This window comes from Drosophila tropicalis, unplaced genomic scaffold (assembly GCF_018151085.1).
Source record: "Drosophila tropicalis isolate 14030-0801.00 unplaced genomic scaffold, ASM1815108v1 contig_258, whole genome shotgun sequence".
In the NCBI taxonomy this organism is placed as follows: Eukaryota; Metazoa; Arthropoda; class Insecta; order Diptera; family Drosophilidae; genus Drosophila; species Drosophila tropicalis.
Window position 1 is genome coordinate 980819 of NW_027172710.1, and position 17240 is coordinate 998058.

General features: G+C 38.6%; 1 protein-coding gene across 1 annotated transcript in view; it reads left to right on the top strand.

Annotated features, from left to right (window-relative positions):
• Window positions 1-17240, top strand: part of Npc1a (Niemann-Pick type C-1a) — a 379153-nt gene that overhangs the window by 317833 nt on the left and 44080 nt on the right. The window contains exon 8 of the mRNA XM_068283957.1: window positions 12746-13062. Coding sequence (XP_068140058.1) covers window positions 12746-13062 — 317 coding nt within the window. The remainder of the gene's footprint in view (window positions 1-12745; window positions 13063-17240) is intronic.

Consider the following 17240-nt stretch of genomic DNA (forward strand, 5'->3'; position numbering starts at 1 on the left):
TAGTCCCCTGCTGCAATGCAGCGATCTCCGAGTGTGTTAAAGAAATCGGTAAATTTCTTTTCAGAGATTGAGAAGCGTGGTGGGCAGTACAGGGCAACCAACGTAGTGTTGCCGCAGCTGTTTTGGACGGTTATAGCAGTTGCTTGTAGGTGCTGTGTTTCAAATCTGTTGAGGAACTAGTGTTTTATACGGTTTTTGATTAGGATACCAGTCCCGCCATGAGCTTTTCCGTCTGGATGGTTTGTTGCGTAGAAGGTATATTTTGGTATTTGAAAATTATTTTTTGATGTTAAATGTGTTTCCGAAATCAGCAAAACGTCGATTTCACTTGAGTCTAGGAATAGTTGCAGTTCATTTTTGTGCTTGGAGATGCCGTTAGCATTCCAAAGACATAGACGTAGGGAAGCCATTATTTATTCTCAATAAGCTTCTGGATAAGCAGGTTTTGATTACGCATCAGTTCGTGCATACAGTTTTGCATGAACGTCATAAAAGTGGTCATGTTTTGATTGAGTGAGATCAATAGGGCCTCTAAACCACTTGGAGTTTGCTGGCCAAGCTCTGGTGCGCTAGGTTGCGGATTCTGTAGATGGTGGAGTGACGGGGTCTCTTTTGCGGGCTCCGTCTGTCCAGTTCGGAGCACACTAGCGAAGGATACACTAGGACTGGTTGTAGCAGGCATGTTAGATGATTTTTGGTCCAGCTGAGGGTTTGCGCCCGTTTAGGTGTATTCTCTGTAGTTGGCCGTGTGGTTCCCTCCACAGTTACTGCATAGTCTTAGTGCGACATTGTTTCTGTCTTCGTTCAAGTGCCATCTTTATGATGTTCGCCGCAGCCAACACACACTGACCTAAGATTGCAATTGTTAGAGGTGTGGTTGTATTCCTGGAAGTTTTCACACCGCGGTGGTTGGTATCTCTTATGGAGCTCCTCTACGGTGATTCTTCTGTTCAATAGAAGCTGAAGGTTGTAGATTGGGTGCACTTCATTTGGCTTCGACCGCTTTGCATCTGGTTGGAGCTCGATTTAAAAGAGCAGCTGTGCGACTTTGTTTCTGTTAATGATGTTGACAACAGACTTAACAGCAAAGTTTTTTTCGGCCAATTCGTCTGCTATTTCTTGAGTTGGTACCGATGGCTCAATCCCCTTTAACACAACATGGAGCCCTTTACTGCTTTTTAGTTGGTAGGTATAGAAGTTAATGTTAGCATTACGGAGGTACTTTTTGATGATGCGGAAATTGTCCTCAGTTTGGGTTCGACATTTAATTTCTTTTATGTTACCCCTATTGATAGGGGTTACAACAAAGTTATTTGCCCCTACTGTTTCTACTATCTTCGAAATCAGGGCGCTGCAGTTGGCTGCACGGATATACATATAAAGGGGGTGGTCTAGACGATTTAACTTTATCTAGAGCGCCAGCTTGATCGTCTTGCTGATCGGCAAGAATTTTAAAACGATTCCCGCTTAGGAGTGCTACTCGGTTATTTGGTTTGGTTATTTTCGGCGTATTGCCACTTTTTTTGTTTTGCGGGCTTAGCTTCTGCTTAGCTATTTTAATGTATCTATCCATTCCAGTTTGGACAGAAGGCGTTGGGTTTATTCCTGTGGCTGACCTTGCGCGATTTGTCGGTGACGGCTTGGGGCAGGTCAATACTTTGGCAGACGTTGCAGTAGTTGCTGTCAACGAGCTGACGGTGCTGGTCTGTGCAATCGGTGACCCAGTTATCGATATTGATGGAGAAGCACACTGCTCCCTCCACGGTAAATTGCTGTTGATTGCTGAGTGGCTTGCACTTTCAGTGTTATTGCTTACGGTAGCATTCAGTGGGGTCGGCGACACCACCGAAAAGTATGCGTTGTTGCGTTGGACCGCGAGTCGACGCTCACGTTGTTGTTGTACAATTAGTTCTTGTAGCTGTTGCTGGTGGGGATCGAGAGAGCTTGGGCCCGAACTGGTGGACATGGCTTTTCCAAAAATTGCGCACTTTGTTGTTGCAACTTACTATTTATTGCTATTAGAACAAACTAATAGCAATATGATTGTAAATAGGCGTCTCTGAGGCGACTGAGAGCCCTACACAATTTTTGCAAACTCGATCTTTTTTTATTTTTGCACTACATTTTGCGGAGTGCATTAAAAAACACGTCTGCACACGGCGGCGGTTGAATTTGAAGTTAAATCAGAATAAAAAAAGACAAAGATATCGCGCTTCAAATGATTGGTTTTCAGTGAAGCTGCTTGAGTATAAAAAACTTTAAATCGATTTTCTGAGCACTTGACCGATCGTTTTCAAATTTTACATGTAAACAAGCAGTTCGTGACGAAGCTTTTTTTCTTTTTTTTTTTTTTTTTTAATTTATTAAAAATTTGTCCGAAAAACGAAATTTTTACTTCAAAACCGTTCGAAAAAATAAATTTCGAAAAAACGCTTTGTCATTACCTTCGGTTATTTTTTAGCTTTTAGAAGCAATTTTTTTTGATCGAATGATCCTGTAACCATGTGGTCGTGCGCACCGCAAATCCCTTTTTTTTCATTGAGCCTCAGCAGATGCGCCGCCATGGATCGAATTATATATATACATACATATATAGAATTCCAAGTTTGAAACTTCAAATATATATTATATACAACATATACATATATAAAACATCTTCACAAAAAATGTTTGAAAATGTGTTTCCTTTTATGCTTTAAAACCTTACCCCAACAAGTATCAACAAGTAGTGAATAGTTTTTATATACCTGTTCAGTGTCACAGCAAAATTTAGTTTGGCCATCATCCAATAAAAAGCTGGACCTTTCTTTTAGCAAGGCTATTCCTTTATTTGGCATTGATTTTGATGTAACATTATAGGAACAATATTGATTATGATTTAATGCATCGGTATTACAAACTCCATACCATAAGCAGTTCTAAAAAATATGGAGAAAAACTAAATTAAAAATGGTTGAAATATTAGTGGTTCAAAAAAAAAAAAAAACAGAGGGCATGGGCCTACTTCGACCGCTCCGAAGTTTGTATACCCTTGCAAGTTTTGTGTTACCCTCTTTAAAAGGGCTTCAAAATTGGTTGGGTTCGTCGATATCGAATCAATAGATAACTTTCTGTAACACTGTGATAGTTTATTTCAAAAAATAAGGATATTTAACTTTTGCTGTATATACTGCATGGGTTGTATAACTCGCATTCAGATGGATCAGACCACTATATCATATGGCTCCAATACAAACTACAAAGTCACAAACAGTGACTTTTCTCAACAACTTAGTTATTTTCTGAGCTATTGCCGTTTAATATTGGTGAGTTTCTTACACCTATAAACGATTGTGCCAAACTTGATCAAGATCGGGAGACTATATCATATAGCTCGCATAGGAACGATCGATCGAAAACAGTGACTTTGATCAATAACTTCGTTACTTCTGGCCCGAGTGCTTTCAAATTACACATTTGTTAGTTTAGTATATCTGTTAATGACTGTGCCGAATTTGATAAAGATCGGGTGACTATATCATATAGCTCCCATAGGAACGATCGGTGGAAAGCAGTGACTTTGATCAATATCTTCGTTATTTCCTATGATTGTAGGCCATTTTTTTCGCAAACATAAGCCTTTTTAGATAAAACGTTCCTCCACATTGATTGCTATTAGGTAAGGAAAGAGTTACCAAAACAGTTGCAAGGGTATACAAACTTTTACGCGGTCGATGAACCCCGGCACAAAGTGTCCAGCTTCTGTAATTATTCCTCTTTCTAAGGATTTTGCTATAGCGAGCAAACCCGTTACTTGTACCACCTTGTAAGCTTAAAGTTGTCGTACGGCTTGCTTGGACAAGTTGAACAATATTTAGCCATGCGCCCAGTTTGGTTGCAGAGGAAAAACTTGACTTCCTCCTTACAGTGACTTTGATCAATAACTTCGTTACTTCTGGCCCGAGTGCTTTCAAATTACACATTTGTTAGTTTAGTATATCTGTTAATGACTGTGCCGAATTTGATAAAGATCGAGTGACTGTATCATTTAGCTCGCATACAAGCCGTAAAGTCACGAACAGTGAATTTTCTCAATAACTTCGTTACTTTTAACGAGATTGCTTTCAAATTTAACATTTCTTAATTTAATATATCTGTTAATGACTGTGCCGAATTCGATAAAGATCGGGTGACTATATCAAATAGCTCCCATAGGAACGACCGGTGGAAAAAATTAAAAGTTTTTCTTTTTAAAGAGAGCAAAAACTGTGTCTTGCACAGTGAGCCAGAGACATGGAAATGTAGGAGGATAGGACATGCGTAGTCTTGCAGCTTGAACAATGTTTGATTGATATATCTATTAGTCTGACAGATTCTGTTAGTGGTTGTACTGTGTAACAAGTGCAAACTTATACATGTTTTTGTTTTCTTTATTTGAAATAATTTGAATTAGACGTAAAAGTTTCAATTATATAAAAAGGCAAGAGAATTGTTTACTCATTGCATTTCTTCGCACTCTTGCGAAGGTGGGCTGTGTTTTCTTCGGGGCACTCTGTGTAGTGCTGCCGGTCCTTGTCGTCTAGTCCGGTGTGGAGGAGGTGTTGGAGAAGCCTCCTCTGCCGTGCTAGTTTAGCGTATTTTCCTCCTCTGGAATTCTTTTTCGGTTCTTTGAGTTTTTCCTTACGGGCCCGGTACTCAGCTGTTGTGAGTGGTCGTGTCGCGCGTTTGGACACTCCTCTAGTAGCTCTTCCAGGAGAGGTGCATCCCTTTGTCTTCTCTTCTTGGAGAGACAGGGCGGTGCTGGTCGTTGAATGATGTTTTTTTTTTTTTTGTTCTTGTGTTTTTTTTTTTTAAAACATTTATTGTTTCTTTTGGTTTTATATCAATTTAATTCATTAGGTAAAAACGAAATGTGACTGCTCTCTTCGGAAGACTCAATTAGATCATTGACTATGCTCGGATTTCTAATGGAAACTTTTTTGAAATAGTTATCCATTGTTGCCATTTTTTCATTTTGGGTTTTATATATATATTTTTTTTTTATTTTATGTTGGTTTTTTTTACGCACGTGGACTTCTCAGACACCGCCTGAGGTACGCCTTCTTTTACATTAAGAGTATTCGACGTCTTAATTGCTACATCTATTCTGGTGCTGGGTAGCCTCTCAAATATTTGGCCTTCGGCATCCAAAAGACAAATTGGCCTATATGTGGAGGTGTCTTCTACCGATTTTCATTTTTATTGGGCCTATTGGTGATACGGCCGGGAACAGAATTTCTACAATCCCTAAGCTTTTTCATGGCTTATTTATAGGCCATGCCCAATGGGTCATTTTCTATTGAGTCGCAAAGTTCGAGAAAACAGGTTTTTTCGTGACTTAATAAGCTCTTTAAGGTCCCTTCTTCTGGCTGCAAGTTCTGCTTGCAGCAGCAAGAACTCCAATCTGCCACGCGATCTTTGGTAGAGCCTTCTAGCACGAAGATACTTTTTCCTTGCCTCCGCGATGTTCTCCTCCCACCAGTAGACAGGGGCTCGATGTCGGCTATGCCCTCTTCGGGCCCGATTTGCGCGAACGTAGCCGAGGGACGAATAAATCGACTCCATAGCTGGCACGTTTTGTCCGCATAACCAAATGGCAGCTTTGGTAGACGAGTCCACTGACCACAGGGGACCATCGCCTGTTATATACGGCTCTCTTAAAATCACTATATCGGCGGATCCTGTGCAACTGCACAGTGGTTGAGGTTTAGTTGAATAAACTTCATCCCGGTTTGTTTGTTAGTTGGGCGCCAGATCTTGTCAACGGGCAATCTTTGCTGCCGGCATAATGCTTCCTGTCGATGCGGTTTCTTCGACGCAGTTGTAACAATTTGGATCGCTATCGCAAGCTATGCGCCCTTCATCTGGAGCCGCCGGCTTAACAGCCCTAAGCTTTTCATGGCTACTTTATAGGTCAAGCCACAGGTGTCATATTCTACTAAATCGCAAAGCTCGGTTTGCCACGCGATTTTTGATAATGCCTTCTGGCACGAAGACACTTTTTTTTCGGCTTCGTAATGTTCTCATCCCACCAGTAGACGGGAGCTCGATGTCAGCTAAGCCCTCTTTGGACCTTCATGCTAGCGTTGCATTCTGTCCTCACTGCGGGCATATTGGTGTCCGCCTGGCTTGATGTATCGCCGTCTAGTGGAAGAGTGCTGAGTGCCGACGCAAAATTCGATGGATTAAATGTGTCCACGCGGAATGATTGGTCTTTTTGATCTGTTCGCTGGTGGTTGTGCCTTTAGAGTGCGTTGTTAATGGTGGAGCATATAATGTCCAGGTGATCGCTACCAGTGTAGTCTTCTTTTAATCAATATTCCTTCTTTAATTAGTCGTAGAGTAATTCTTGGTGCTATCCTTATCCACAAACTTAAAATAGATGAAATAACTATGCTTTTCGTGAACATTTTCGATTCTTTTGTTCTGATTACAATCTTATCTATCTAATCTAATCTATCACATTTAGCTGCGCCCCACGTTAAGTCGGGCGGAAAGTGGACAACTCTCTGCTTGGGCTTTCGCGAAACAGAATGAATAGTTCATGGGACAAAGTTAAAACAATTAGTTTCTAACTAAACGAGTATATAAACCAAATTTGATGTCTCTAGCTGTTATACTTGTTAAGAAAAATAGTTTTATGTGATTCATGGGGGCGGAAGGGGCGTGGCAAAAAGTTTTAACAATTAGTTTCTGCGCGCCAACTAAACGAGTATATAAACCAAATTTGATGTCTCTAGCTGTTATACTTTTTAAGAAAAATAGTTTTATGTGATTCCTGGGGGCGTAAGGGGGCGTGGCCAAAATTCCAATTAACTCTATACATTTACATACTATACGAGTATTTGGTGGCTTGCTCTTATAGCCTCCGAGATCTACGTGTTCATACAGACGGACGGACGGACAGACGGACATGGCTAGATCGACTCGGCTGTTGATCCTGATCAAGAATATATATACTTTATAGGGTCTGAGAAGCTTTCTTCTGCCTGTTACATACTTTTTGGCGACTTAAATATACCATATACAAAAATACAAAAGCGAATGTCCGGAAAGTCACTTCCAGACAAAATAATCTATGTCCAGAAAATAAAAATGAAAATACAATTCTAAGCCCAAAGTACATGAAGTACTCCGCAATGTTGTAGTACGAAAAGTAGTGACCTAGCGTATAGCACCTAATTTATGTTTTCTCAAACATGGGGAAAAAGTTATAGCAAGAATTGAGATTGGAAATCTGTACACCAATAGAAATCTCGACTTAGGTCAGTTTTTTCAAAGGCTTAAAAAACAAGCCTGTATACTTGATATCAAACAACTCAAATTGGCACCGAGTGAAATTATCTTTGAAACTTTTTCGATAGAACCTTTTAAAGAATAAAGAAGCAATATTGTCTACATACCATGACGATCCTATACAGGGTGGCCATACAGACATTACAAAAACTTTGGCCAAAGTAAAAAGACCCTATTATTGGAAAAACCTGATACGTCAAGTAAAAAACTACATTAATAAATGTGAAAAATGCCTAAAGTCAAAAACGATGAAGCAGATAAAAACACCCTTAATCATTACCGAAACCCCCATGCATGAAGTACGGTCCAATGAAGACGTTCATTACGGACATGGGAACAGAATACAAAAATTGATTAATAAATGACTTGTGCAAATATTTAAAAATAGACAATATTATGTCTACTGCACACCACCACTAGCCCTTAGATACCGTTGGAAGAAGTCATAGGACATTGAATGAGTACATTCGTTCATATATATCAGTAGATAAAACTGACTGGGATATATGGTTACAATATTTTGTGTGCTGTATTAACACAACTCCATCAGTAACACATAAATACTGTACCTTTGAACTTGTATTTGGTAAACAAAATAATTTACCAATCCATTTTAATAGCATAAATAGAATAGAACCTTTATATAACATAGATGATTATTCTAAAGAAGTTATGTTTATATTAAAACTAGTATACAATAGAGCTAGAATAATGTTGCAAGAACATAAAGAAAAACAGAAAAACTTTTATGACAGTAAATCAGTAGATTTTAAAATTGAAATTGGAGATACAGTTTTCTTAAAAAACGAAACTGGTCATAAGCTTGATTCATCCCATTTAAGACCATTCGAAGTTTTAAAAATACCTAAAAATAACAACATAAAAATTAGAAACAATAAAAATAATACCAAACAGTAAATAAGGATTGATTAAAAATCTTCAAAAACAATTTTTAAAAAGAGAAATATATAAACATTTTTAAAAATTCAACTACTATCACTAAGTCAATTAATTAAAAGTATATACATACAACTGAAAATTATAATAAATGAGAGTAAGAAAATTTGTCTGGCCAGACACAAATAAAACAATTTTCCTAAAATACACACATACTTTTCCTTTAATCAATCATCAATTATCATTATCATTAATCAATAAATATCTACATAATATTACGTTATTTTCTAAAAATGGGAGGTGTAGTATATCCATACCAAAAATCAATTAACACAAAGAGTTCAACTTGTAACATTTTGTTGCAAGTATAAACAATTAAATATGAACGCAATAAAATTTAAGTGTACACTTGAATATGTTTATGTACATATATACATATTACCACAACAAGGCATTCGGTTAGTTATATGAGCCGTTGTTCGGCATCGTTGAGTCCAGCAACATGCTGCATACTCTCTCCAAAAGGGTGCGATTCGTACGCTCTGCGACTCCATTTTGCTCGGGGTTGTACGGCGCTGTAGTCTGATGCAGAATACCAGCATTCTGCAACATATGTTCGAGCTCTTGGTTGCAATATTCATTCCTATTGTCAAAACACAGAGTGGATTCCAGGCTGCCTGCTTATCATACGAGTTGGTTTTCCTTTGAGGCACGCAATGCATTTATCCCGGCACGATTCATTAACAGTGTATTTAACACCATCGGTATCTTCTTTTACCAGCTGTAATTTCGTGTCACAAATGGGACCCATCCGACGTTGCCACAGTTCGAACCCATTTCTTGCAGCCAATGCTTTTTCTACCTTTGGCAATATACAATTCAATTGGTACAGATTGTTTCCAAATAGCCAATGGCCTTGCCTTTGCGAGGGTTCTTTCGAAAACAACCCTGTTTCTCTTTTTTGCAAGTTGGCTTACAGATAACAGATTTCCGCACAAATTTGGAACATACTCCACTCCATGAATATTTCCTTTAGCTGTTTTGCCTTTTAAGTTTCTTTTTGTTCGCTATTATTACTCTCTTGATGCATATCATTCGAATTGATTACAGCGTTGTTGTCAAAACTTCACGTCTTGCCGCAACCTTTTTTATTGCGACAGTTAATGTCACAATAAAACTACACATCCAGATTTCCTGTATAGGCGATATGATTTGAAGTGTTGCTGTATCCCACACAAATGCATTCTCCAGATCTACCATCCATCAGCATTTACTTGGGATATGACCCATTGGTGTACAGACAAATATACGCATATACTTCATGTTTGACTTAAACCTAGTCCAAAGTTCTTCAGGAGATGAACTATTACCACAACAAGGCATTCGGTTAGTTATATGAGCCGTTGTTCGGCATCGTTGTGTCCAGCAACATGCTCTCTCCAAAAGGGTGCGATTCGTACGCTCTGCGACTCCATTTTGCTCAGGGTTGTACGGCGCTGTAGTCTGATGCAGAATACCAGCATTCTGCAACATATGTTCGAGCTCTCGGTTGCAATATTCCTTCCTATTGTCAAAACACAGAGTGGATTCCAGTCTGCCTGCTTATCATACGAGTTTGTTTTCCTTTGAGGCACGCAATGCATTTATCCCGGCACGATTCATTAACAGTGTATTTAACACCATCGGTATCTTCTTTTACCAGCTGTAATTTCGTGTCACAAATGGGACCCATCCGACGTTGCCACAGTTCGAACCCATTTCTTGCAGCCAATGCTTTTTCTACCTTTGGCAATATACAATTCAATTGGTACAGATTGTTTCCAAATAGCCAATGGCCTTGCCTTTGCGAGGGTTCTTTCGAAAACAACCCTGTTTCTCTTTTTTGCAAGTTGGCTTACAGATAACAGATTTCCGCACAAATTTGGAACATACTCCACTCCATGAATATTTCCTTTAGCTGTTTTGCCTTTTAAGTTTCTTTTTGTTCGCTATTATTACTCTCTTGATGCATATCATTCGAATTGATTACAGCGTTGTTGTCAAAACTTCACGTCTTGCCTCAACCTTTTTTATTGCGACAGTTAATGTCACAATAAAACTACACATCCAGATTTCCTGTATAGACGATATGATTTGAAGTGTCGCTGTATCCCACAAAAATGCATTCTCCAGATCTACCATCCATCAGCATTTACTTGGGATATGACCCATTGGTGTACAGACAAATATACGCATATACTTCATGTTTGACTTAAACCTAGTCCAAAGTTCTTCAGGAGATGAACTATTACCACAACAAGGCATTCGGTTAGTTATATGAGCCGTTGTTCGGCATCGTTGTGTCCAGCAACATGATCTCTCCAAAAGGGTGCGATTCGTACGCTCTGCGACTCCATTTTGCTCAGGGTTGTACGGCGCTGTAGTCTGATGCAGAATACCAGCATTCTGCAACATATGTTCGAGCTCCTGGTTGCAATATTCCTTCCTATTGTCAAAACACAGAGTGGATTCCAGTCTGCCTGCTTATCATACGAGTTTGTTTTCCTTTGAGGCACGCAATGCATTTATCCCGGCACGATTCATTAACAGTGTATTTAACACCATCGGTATCTTCTTTTACCAGCTGTAATTTCGTGTCCCAAATGAAACCCATCCGACGTTGCCACGGTTCGAACCCAGCAGCAACCTTTTGCATTGTTAATGTCGACTCAGAATTTTCTATTGCCAGACCAATGCCTGATACTCACTAGGTTATCCAGAAAGCATCAGTCACGTTGTTGCCTACAAAGCCCAGCATGCTTACCTTAATGGCTGTCATATTCATTTCATTGACGTACTCCAGTGTCGAAGCAAACTGCTTCAGCTTCAACTGTACCAACTTTTTTAGTAGCTCTACTTTCCGAGTCAGTCCGCTGTCTTCAAACGCCTGCGCCAAAGCATCCCAAGCCTCTTTTGCTGATTTAAATTTGGCGATGTGTGCGTAGTTGGTCGACTATATTATTAGCGTAATCTCCGCGATCGCTCTCTAGTCTAGCGAATCTACCTTATATGATGGCGCATTACACATCGACCTTTAATACAATACTAACAACCTTTGATCACTAGGTAATATTGTTTGTAGTTTGCAAGATGACAGAAAACTAATTTACTGAGTAATGAGTAGTGATAAAAAAAATTATTCGTTATCCACAATCGTTTCCATTATCCCTGACGGAGCTACCTTTCAGTATTGCTTCATCGGAATGAGTAGTGATGGGTAGCAGTACAAATGTAATGTTTAGGAGTTGCCATATAGTCAAATATGACATTTATGAAAATATCGCCCGTAACAACGGTAAGCCGCAAAACGAGCTCCGCAGCAGTTTACGCAGAAATCCAACTTCAATAGAAGTGACAAGAAACCACATTGCTGACAATGCGGATCAACAGCGCATCTGCGCAAGGACTGTAAGGAGGATGTCATTTTCCTCTGCAACCAAACTGGGCGCATGGCTAAATATTGTTCAACTTGTCCAAGCAAGCCGTACGACAACTTTAAGCTTACAAGGTGGTACAAGTAACGGGTTTGCTCGCTATAGCAAAATCCTTAGAAAGAGGAATAATTACAGAAGCTGGACACTTTGTGCCGGGGTTCATCGACCGCGTAAAAGTTTGTATACCCTTGCAACTTTTTTGGTAACTCCTTACCTATTAGCCATCAATGTGGAAGAACGTTTTACCTAAAAAGGCTTATGTTTGCGAAAGAGTGGCCTACAATCATAGGAAATAACGAAGATATTGATCAAAGTCACTGCTTTCCACCGATCGTTCCTATGGGAGCTATATGATATAGTCACCCGATCTTTATGAAATTTGGCACAGTCATTAACAGATATATTAAATTAAGAAATGTTTAATTTGAAAGCAATCGCGTTAAAAGTAACGAAGTTATTTATAAAAGTCACTGTTTTCGACCGATCGTTCCTATGGGAGCTATAAGATATAGTCGCCCGAACTTGATCAAATTGTCACAGTCGGTTAAAGGTATAATTAACTCATCAATATTAAATTTCGACAATAGCTCCGAAAATAACAAAGTTATTGAGAAAAGTGACTGTTCGTGACTTTGCAGTTTGTATGGGAACTATGTGATATAGTAGCAGAAAATAACAAAGTTATTGAGAAAAGTCACTGTTCGTGACTTTGCAGTTTGTATGGGAGCTATATGATATAGTGGTCCGATCAGGCTGAATCCGAGATATACAACCCTTCATGCAAAATTTCTCTGTAGCTCCAACAAGCTATATGAACTCACCTCGTCATGCTAATCAAAAATATATATATATTTCATGGGGTCGGAAAAGCTTCCTTTTGCCTGTTACATACATTTTGGCGACTTTAATATACTATTTCACCCTATGGATGCATGGTATAAAAACTAATTTCGTTCCTAACTCTGGCCTATCAGAACGTACCGGGACTAAAGTCTAGAGTGCTGTATCTACTACTTTTAAATCGACTTCTTTTATATTGTTAACCCTTCTTTTCTTTGCAGATAATGACTTTCATAATAATATAAATGACGTTAATGAAAATTCCGGCTCAAGAACGACAACGTTATTTGAAAGGCTTGGAGCGCGTACCGAATATATTTTAAAATGTGTGTTTACCAAGTGGGGCACATTGCTTGCCACGTATCCATGGGTTACTTTGTTAAACGGAGTTATCATTGTTGCTATCTTGGGATATGGAATCAAGTTTATAGAAATAACTACAGATCCCGTGCAACTGTGGGCTTCACCAAAATCAAAGTCTCGGATTGAAAGAGAATTTTTCGATACGCAGTTTGAACCCTTCTTTAGAATAGAGCAAGTGAGTATTACTAAATATTTAAGTGTTATTCTGCTTATTTGAAAGCTTTTGGGATAAAACTTGTTATCTTCCATTTACTTCATACCTACAGCTGTGTTAAAAAATTTTGCATATTCTTTATAGAAGATTCAGTTTTTTTGCTTTGTTTTTGTAAAATGGAATATACACATAGGAAAATCGAAAAGTTCCGTTAAAGACGTAGTGGAACTTTGGAAAACAATGTAAAACATTAAAGAAATGAGAACTTTAGTTGGCTGTTCTGCAAAGATGGTCCCTGTTGCCCTAGACTACTAAAAAAAACCCGAAAAACTTGTCGTAAAGCATGCAAATAGTTAGTCAGTTTGCATCTTTTAATTAATTCAAACATGATTTTAACATGGCAGTAAGGTGTTTCACTTGTCGGCGTAGACTCATAGAACAAGAGTTCGAAGTCCAAGGAAAGTCCCACTCTTGACTTCGAATCAAATAAAAGCACGTTTGTATTTGGACGAAACTCCATATGTATTTTCTCATTGCAAGTAGCGTAATATTCTCTGGCCAGACGTCCGCAAAGTAGTCTTGCTTGGTGGTGCAGGGTCTAAACAGTATGTACGTTGCCTATAAATATACGGAATACCACCCACACGACACGCTAAAACGGTTCAGCAATGGGGCATGATTTGGGCCTGCTTCTCATATAAATGACTTGGTCCAATTTATAAGATTCGTGGGAATACGAATGGACATGTCTACGTGAACATCATGAAGTAGGTTAAGCTCTCCTATATCATATGCAATATGGCCACAAAATGGTCATATCAACTGTAAGACGACGCAAAAAGAAGGAACATGCTCGAAAAAGTTATGTTTAATCCGAATAAATCTATGTAATGCCAGGGTCAGCTCAGTCGCCAGATTGGTAATATGTTACCAAAATGTATGGGAAAACAATCAATGGGAAGTTATCCGAGAAACAGCAGATCTCATTTTAGCTTTGCTGTAATTAAGTAATTAAGTCCTAAGATGCAAAGGTGACATGCAGTTGAAGTTACAAATAATTTTGATTCGACAAATTTTCATTCTTAGTTGTCGACGCTATTTTTACGAACAGCTCGAAATGTTTTTTTTTTTTTTTTCTATCTTATTCATTTCTGTAAATGGGGGACTTTTTGTACACTCCAAAATGGAAGTTATTTTATAGTATATAAATATAAATTATGAATTTAAAAAATATTGGTGCATTTATGGCATTTTTAATATGATTTATCAATTCTGAAGTCAAAGCTTAAGGGCACTGCTATTTTATTGAACACAGCTGTAAGTAAAATGGCTATATGTGCAAGCCATTACAATTTTTTTTTTATTGTGAAACTTTTTCTATTTTTTTAAAGTTTTTATACCCTTGCAAAAAGGGTATATTAATTTTGGTCAGAAGTGTCCGGATCAAGAGACGTCTGGATCAAGAGACGCAGGACGGACACACACAGGAGTCAGCCAATTCGACGGTTTCCAATCGGCCACCCAGATCCGGGTGCTCCAGGTTTTTTTTCCCTCAACATTAGGCTCTCAGAATAAGTGATTTTTTTTTGTTTTTTAAATTTATTTATTTAATTTATATATGTATACGTCCCTGGGTAGGCTCCATTAATATAATATATACATATATTATTAATATAATATATATATAGCTGAAAAAAAGGATAAATGTCTGATTAGAGTCTTGTCTAAGTGGGGGTGAGATGACGACAGGCTAGTCCACAGAACTTGGGGGCTGCCAAGGAGTAAGAGGCCCAAGGTAGGGTGGGTACATCCTAGCGAACATACCAGCTGATTGTTAGTTCCAAAGTCCATCTCCCAGTCCGAGTGTAACGTTTTTTGTATAATTTTTTTTTTCCATCGAGCTCGAATCCATTCCTGAGCCATACGAGCTAGCCAGGGATCGATGACGGAATGCAGAGAATAAAATAACAAATGGTGCCCAATGAAAAAAATAAAAAGAATGCAGCAACGGAAAAGTATAATAAATCAAATGTCTCAAGTACTGCTAGCTTTAAGAAGGGATAGCTTAGTCTGGGTCTGAAAAAGAAAGAACAAAAACAGATCCTTTTTAATATTGAACTAGCACGAAAAGAGACCAAATCCTTATCTCAGACCAGAACCAGCATTGCAGCAATTGAGCCGTGAACATGGATATTTCAAAGAAGAGATCAAATAGATGTCCGGCCTGAAATGGATCAAAATGGTAAAGGTAATAGTACAAAAAGATGGGTACAGATGGAATTTGAGTCAAAGAAATAGGATCAAGTTCAGGTGATTAAAGTTCTGGAATTATCTCACCTCCATTAACAAAGATAAAGCAAAAAAACCAGAGGGCCGGGGCTAACTTCGACCGCGTCAAAGTTTGTATACCCTTGCAACTGTTTTGGTAACTCTTTCCTTACCTAATAGCAATCAATGTGGAAGAACGTTTTATCTAAAAAGGCTTATGTTTGCGAAAAAATGGCCTACAATCATAGGAAATAACTAAAATATTGATCATAGTCACTGTTTTCCACCGATCGTTCCAATGGGAGCTATTTGACATAGTCACCCGATCTTTATCGAATTCGGCACAGTCATTAACAGATATATTAAATTAAGAAATGTTTAATTTGAGAACAATCGTGTTAAAAGTAACGAAGTTATTTACAAAAGTCACTGTTTTCGACCGATCGTTCCTATGGAAGCTATATGATATAGTCAACCGATCTTTATCAAATTCGGCACAGTCATTAACAGATATACTAAACTAACAAATGTTTAATTTGAAAACAATCGCGTTAAAAGTAACGAAGTTATTTACACAAGTCACTGTTTTCGACCGATTGTTCCTATGGGAGCTATATGATATAGTCATCCGATCTTGATCAAATTTGGCACAGTCGTTTGAAAGCGTAACAAACTCTCTAATATTAAGTTTTACGATAATAGTATAGAAAATAACGAAGTTATTGAGAAAAGTCACTGTTCGTGACTTTGGCGTTTGTATGGGAGCTATATGATATAGTGGTCCGATCCGGGTGAATCCGAGATATACAACCCCTGCAGTATATACAAGCCTACATGCAAAATTGCAGCTCTGTAGCTCTTACGGTCTAGGAGGATTTTGCGTTGATCCAGACGGACGGACGGACGGACGGACATGGCTATTTGAACTCGTCTCGTCGTGCTGATCAAGAATATATATACTTTGTATGGTCGGAGATGCTTCGTTCTATGCGTTGCACACTTCTGACCAAAATTAATATACCTTTTTGCAAGGGTATTATATAAATCAAAGCAGCTAACATCGGCTATGCCGAAGTTTGTATACCCTTGGTAATAATAATTTTACATGTTCAAAATTTGTTTTCTGCAACTCAATTCATCAATATACAAACAAAACAATTTTACTCTCATATTATCACATATGTAAATTTCATAGCATACTCGATTTTTATCAAAATGTTTCTTCTAGTTCTTCTAGAGCTATAGTGGTCCGATCCTTATGGTTTTCATACTTTATTTTTGCCGGGTAATAAAAACCCCCGATTTCAGCCCGATAGCTTTTAAGACGGCTGAGTAAAGCGCGTACGCACAGACGGACGGACACACAGACAGACGGACATGGCTATATCAGCTTCTCATGCTGATCAAGAATATATATACTTTATGGGGTCGGAAACGTCTCCTTCTGTGCGTTACAAACATCTGATCAATTTTATAATACCCACTGCAAGGGTATAAAAAAAAACAGATGAAAAGGAATGTCAGTAGAAGAAAAAAGGATATCAAAAATTAGAAAAGATAAAAGAAGCTCGGAATACTTAAAGAATAGAGGAACAGAGGTAATGGGTCCGCCAATAACTCGATCCCAATCTCTAATGTCTCACCGCCGACAGATTCTGGAAATTCGTCCACCACAAAGATCTTTTTGCATTGGCCTGGAGATACGAGGCAACAACCTGGAATGCCAATAGGAGCGGAACAGCGTCCCGAAATGGTACATCCTAGAAGATGGGGTCTTGTTTTTGATAAAGGATCAAAAGGAATGCCAGTCAATGAATTTATATTTCGTCTGGAGCATTTACAGACGGCGTACCAAGTAAGTTGGGGTGAAGTACTGCAAGATTTCCACTGCCTGGTAAAAGGGCAGGCCAAGGACTGGTACTGGATGCACG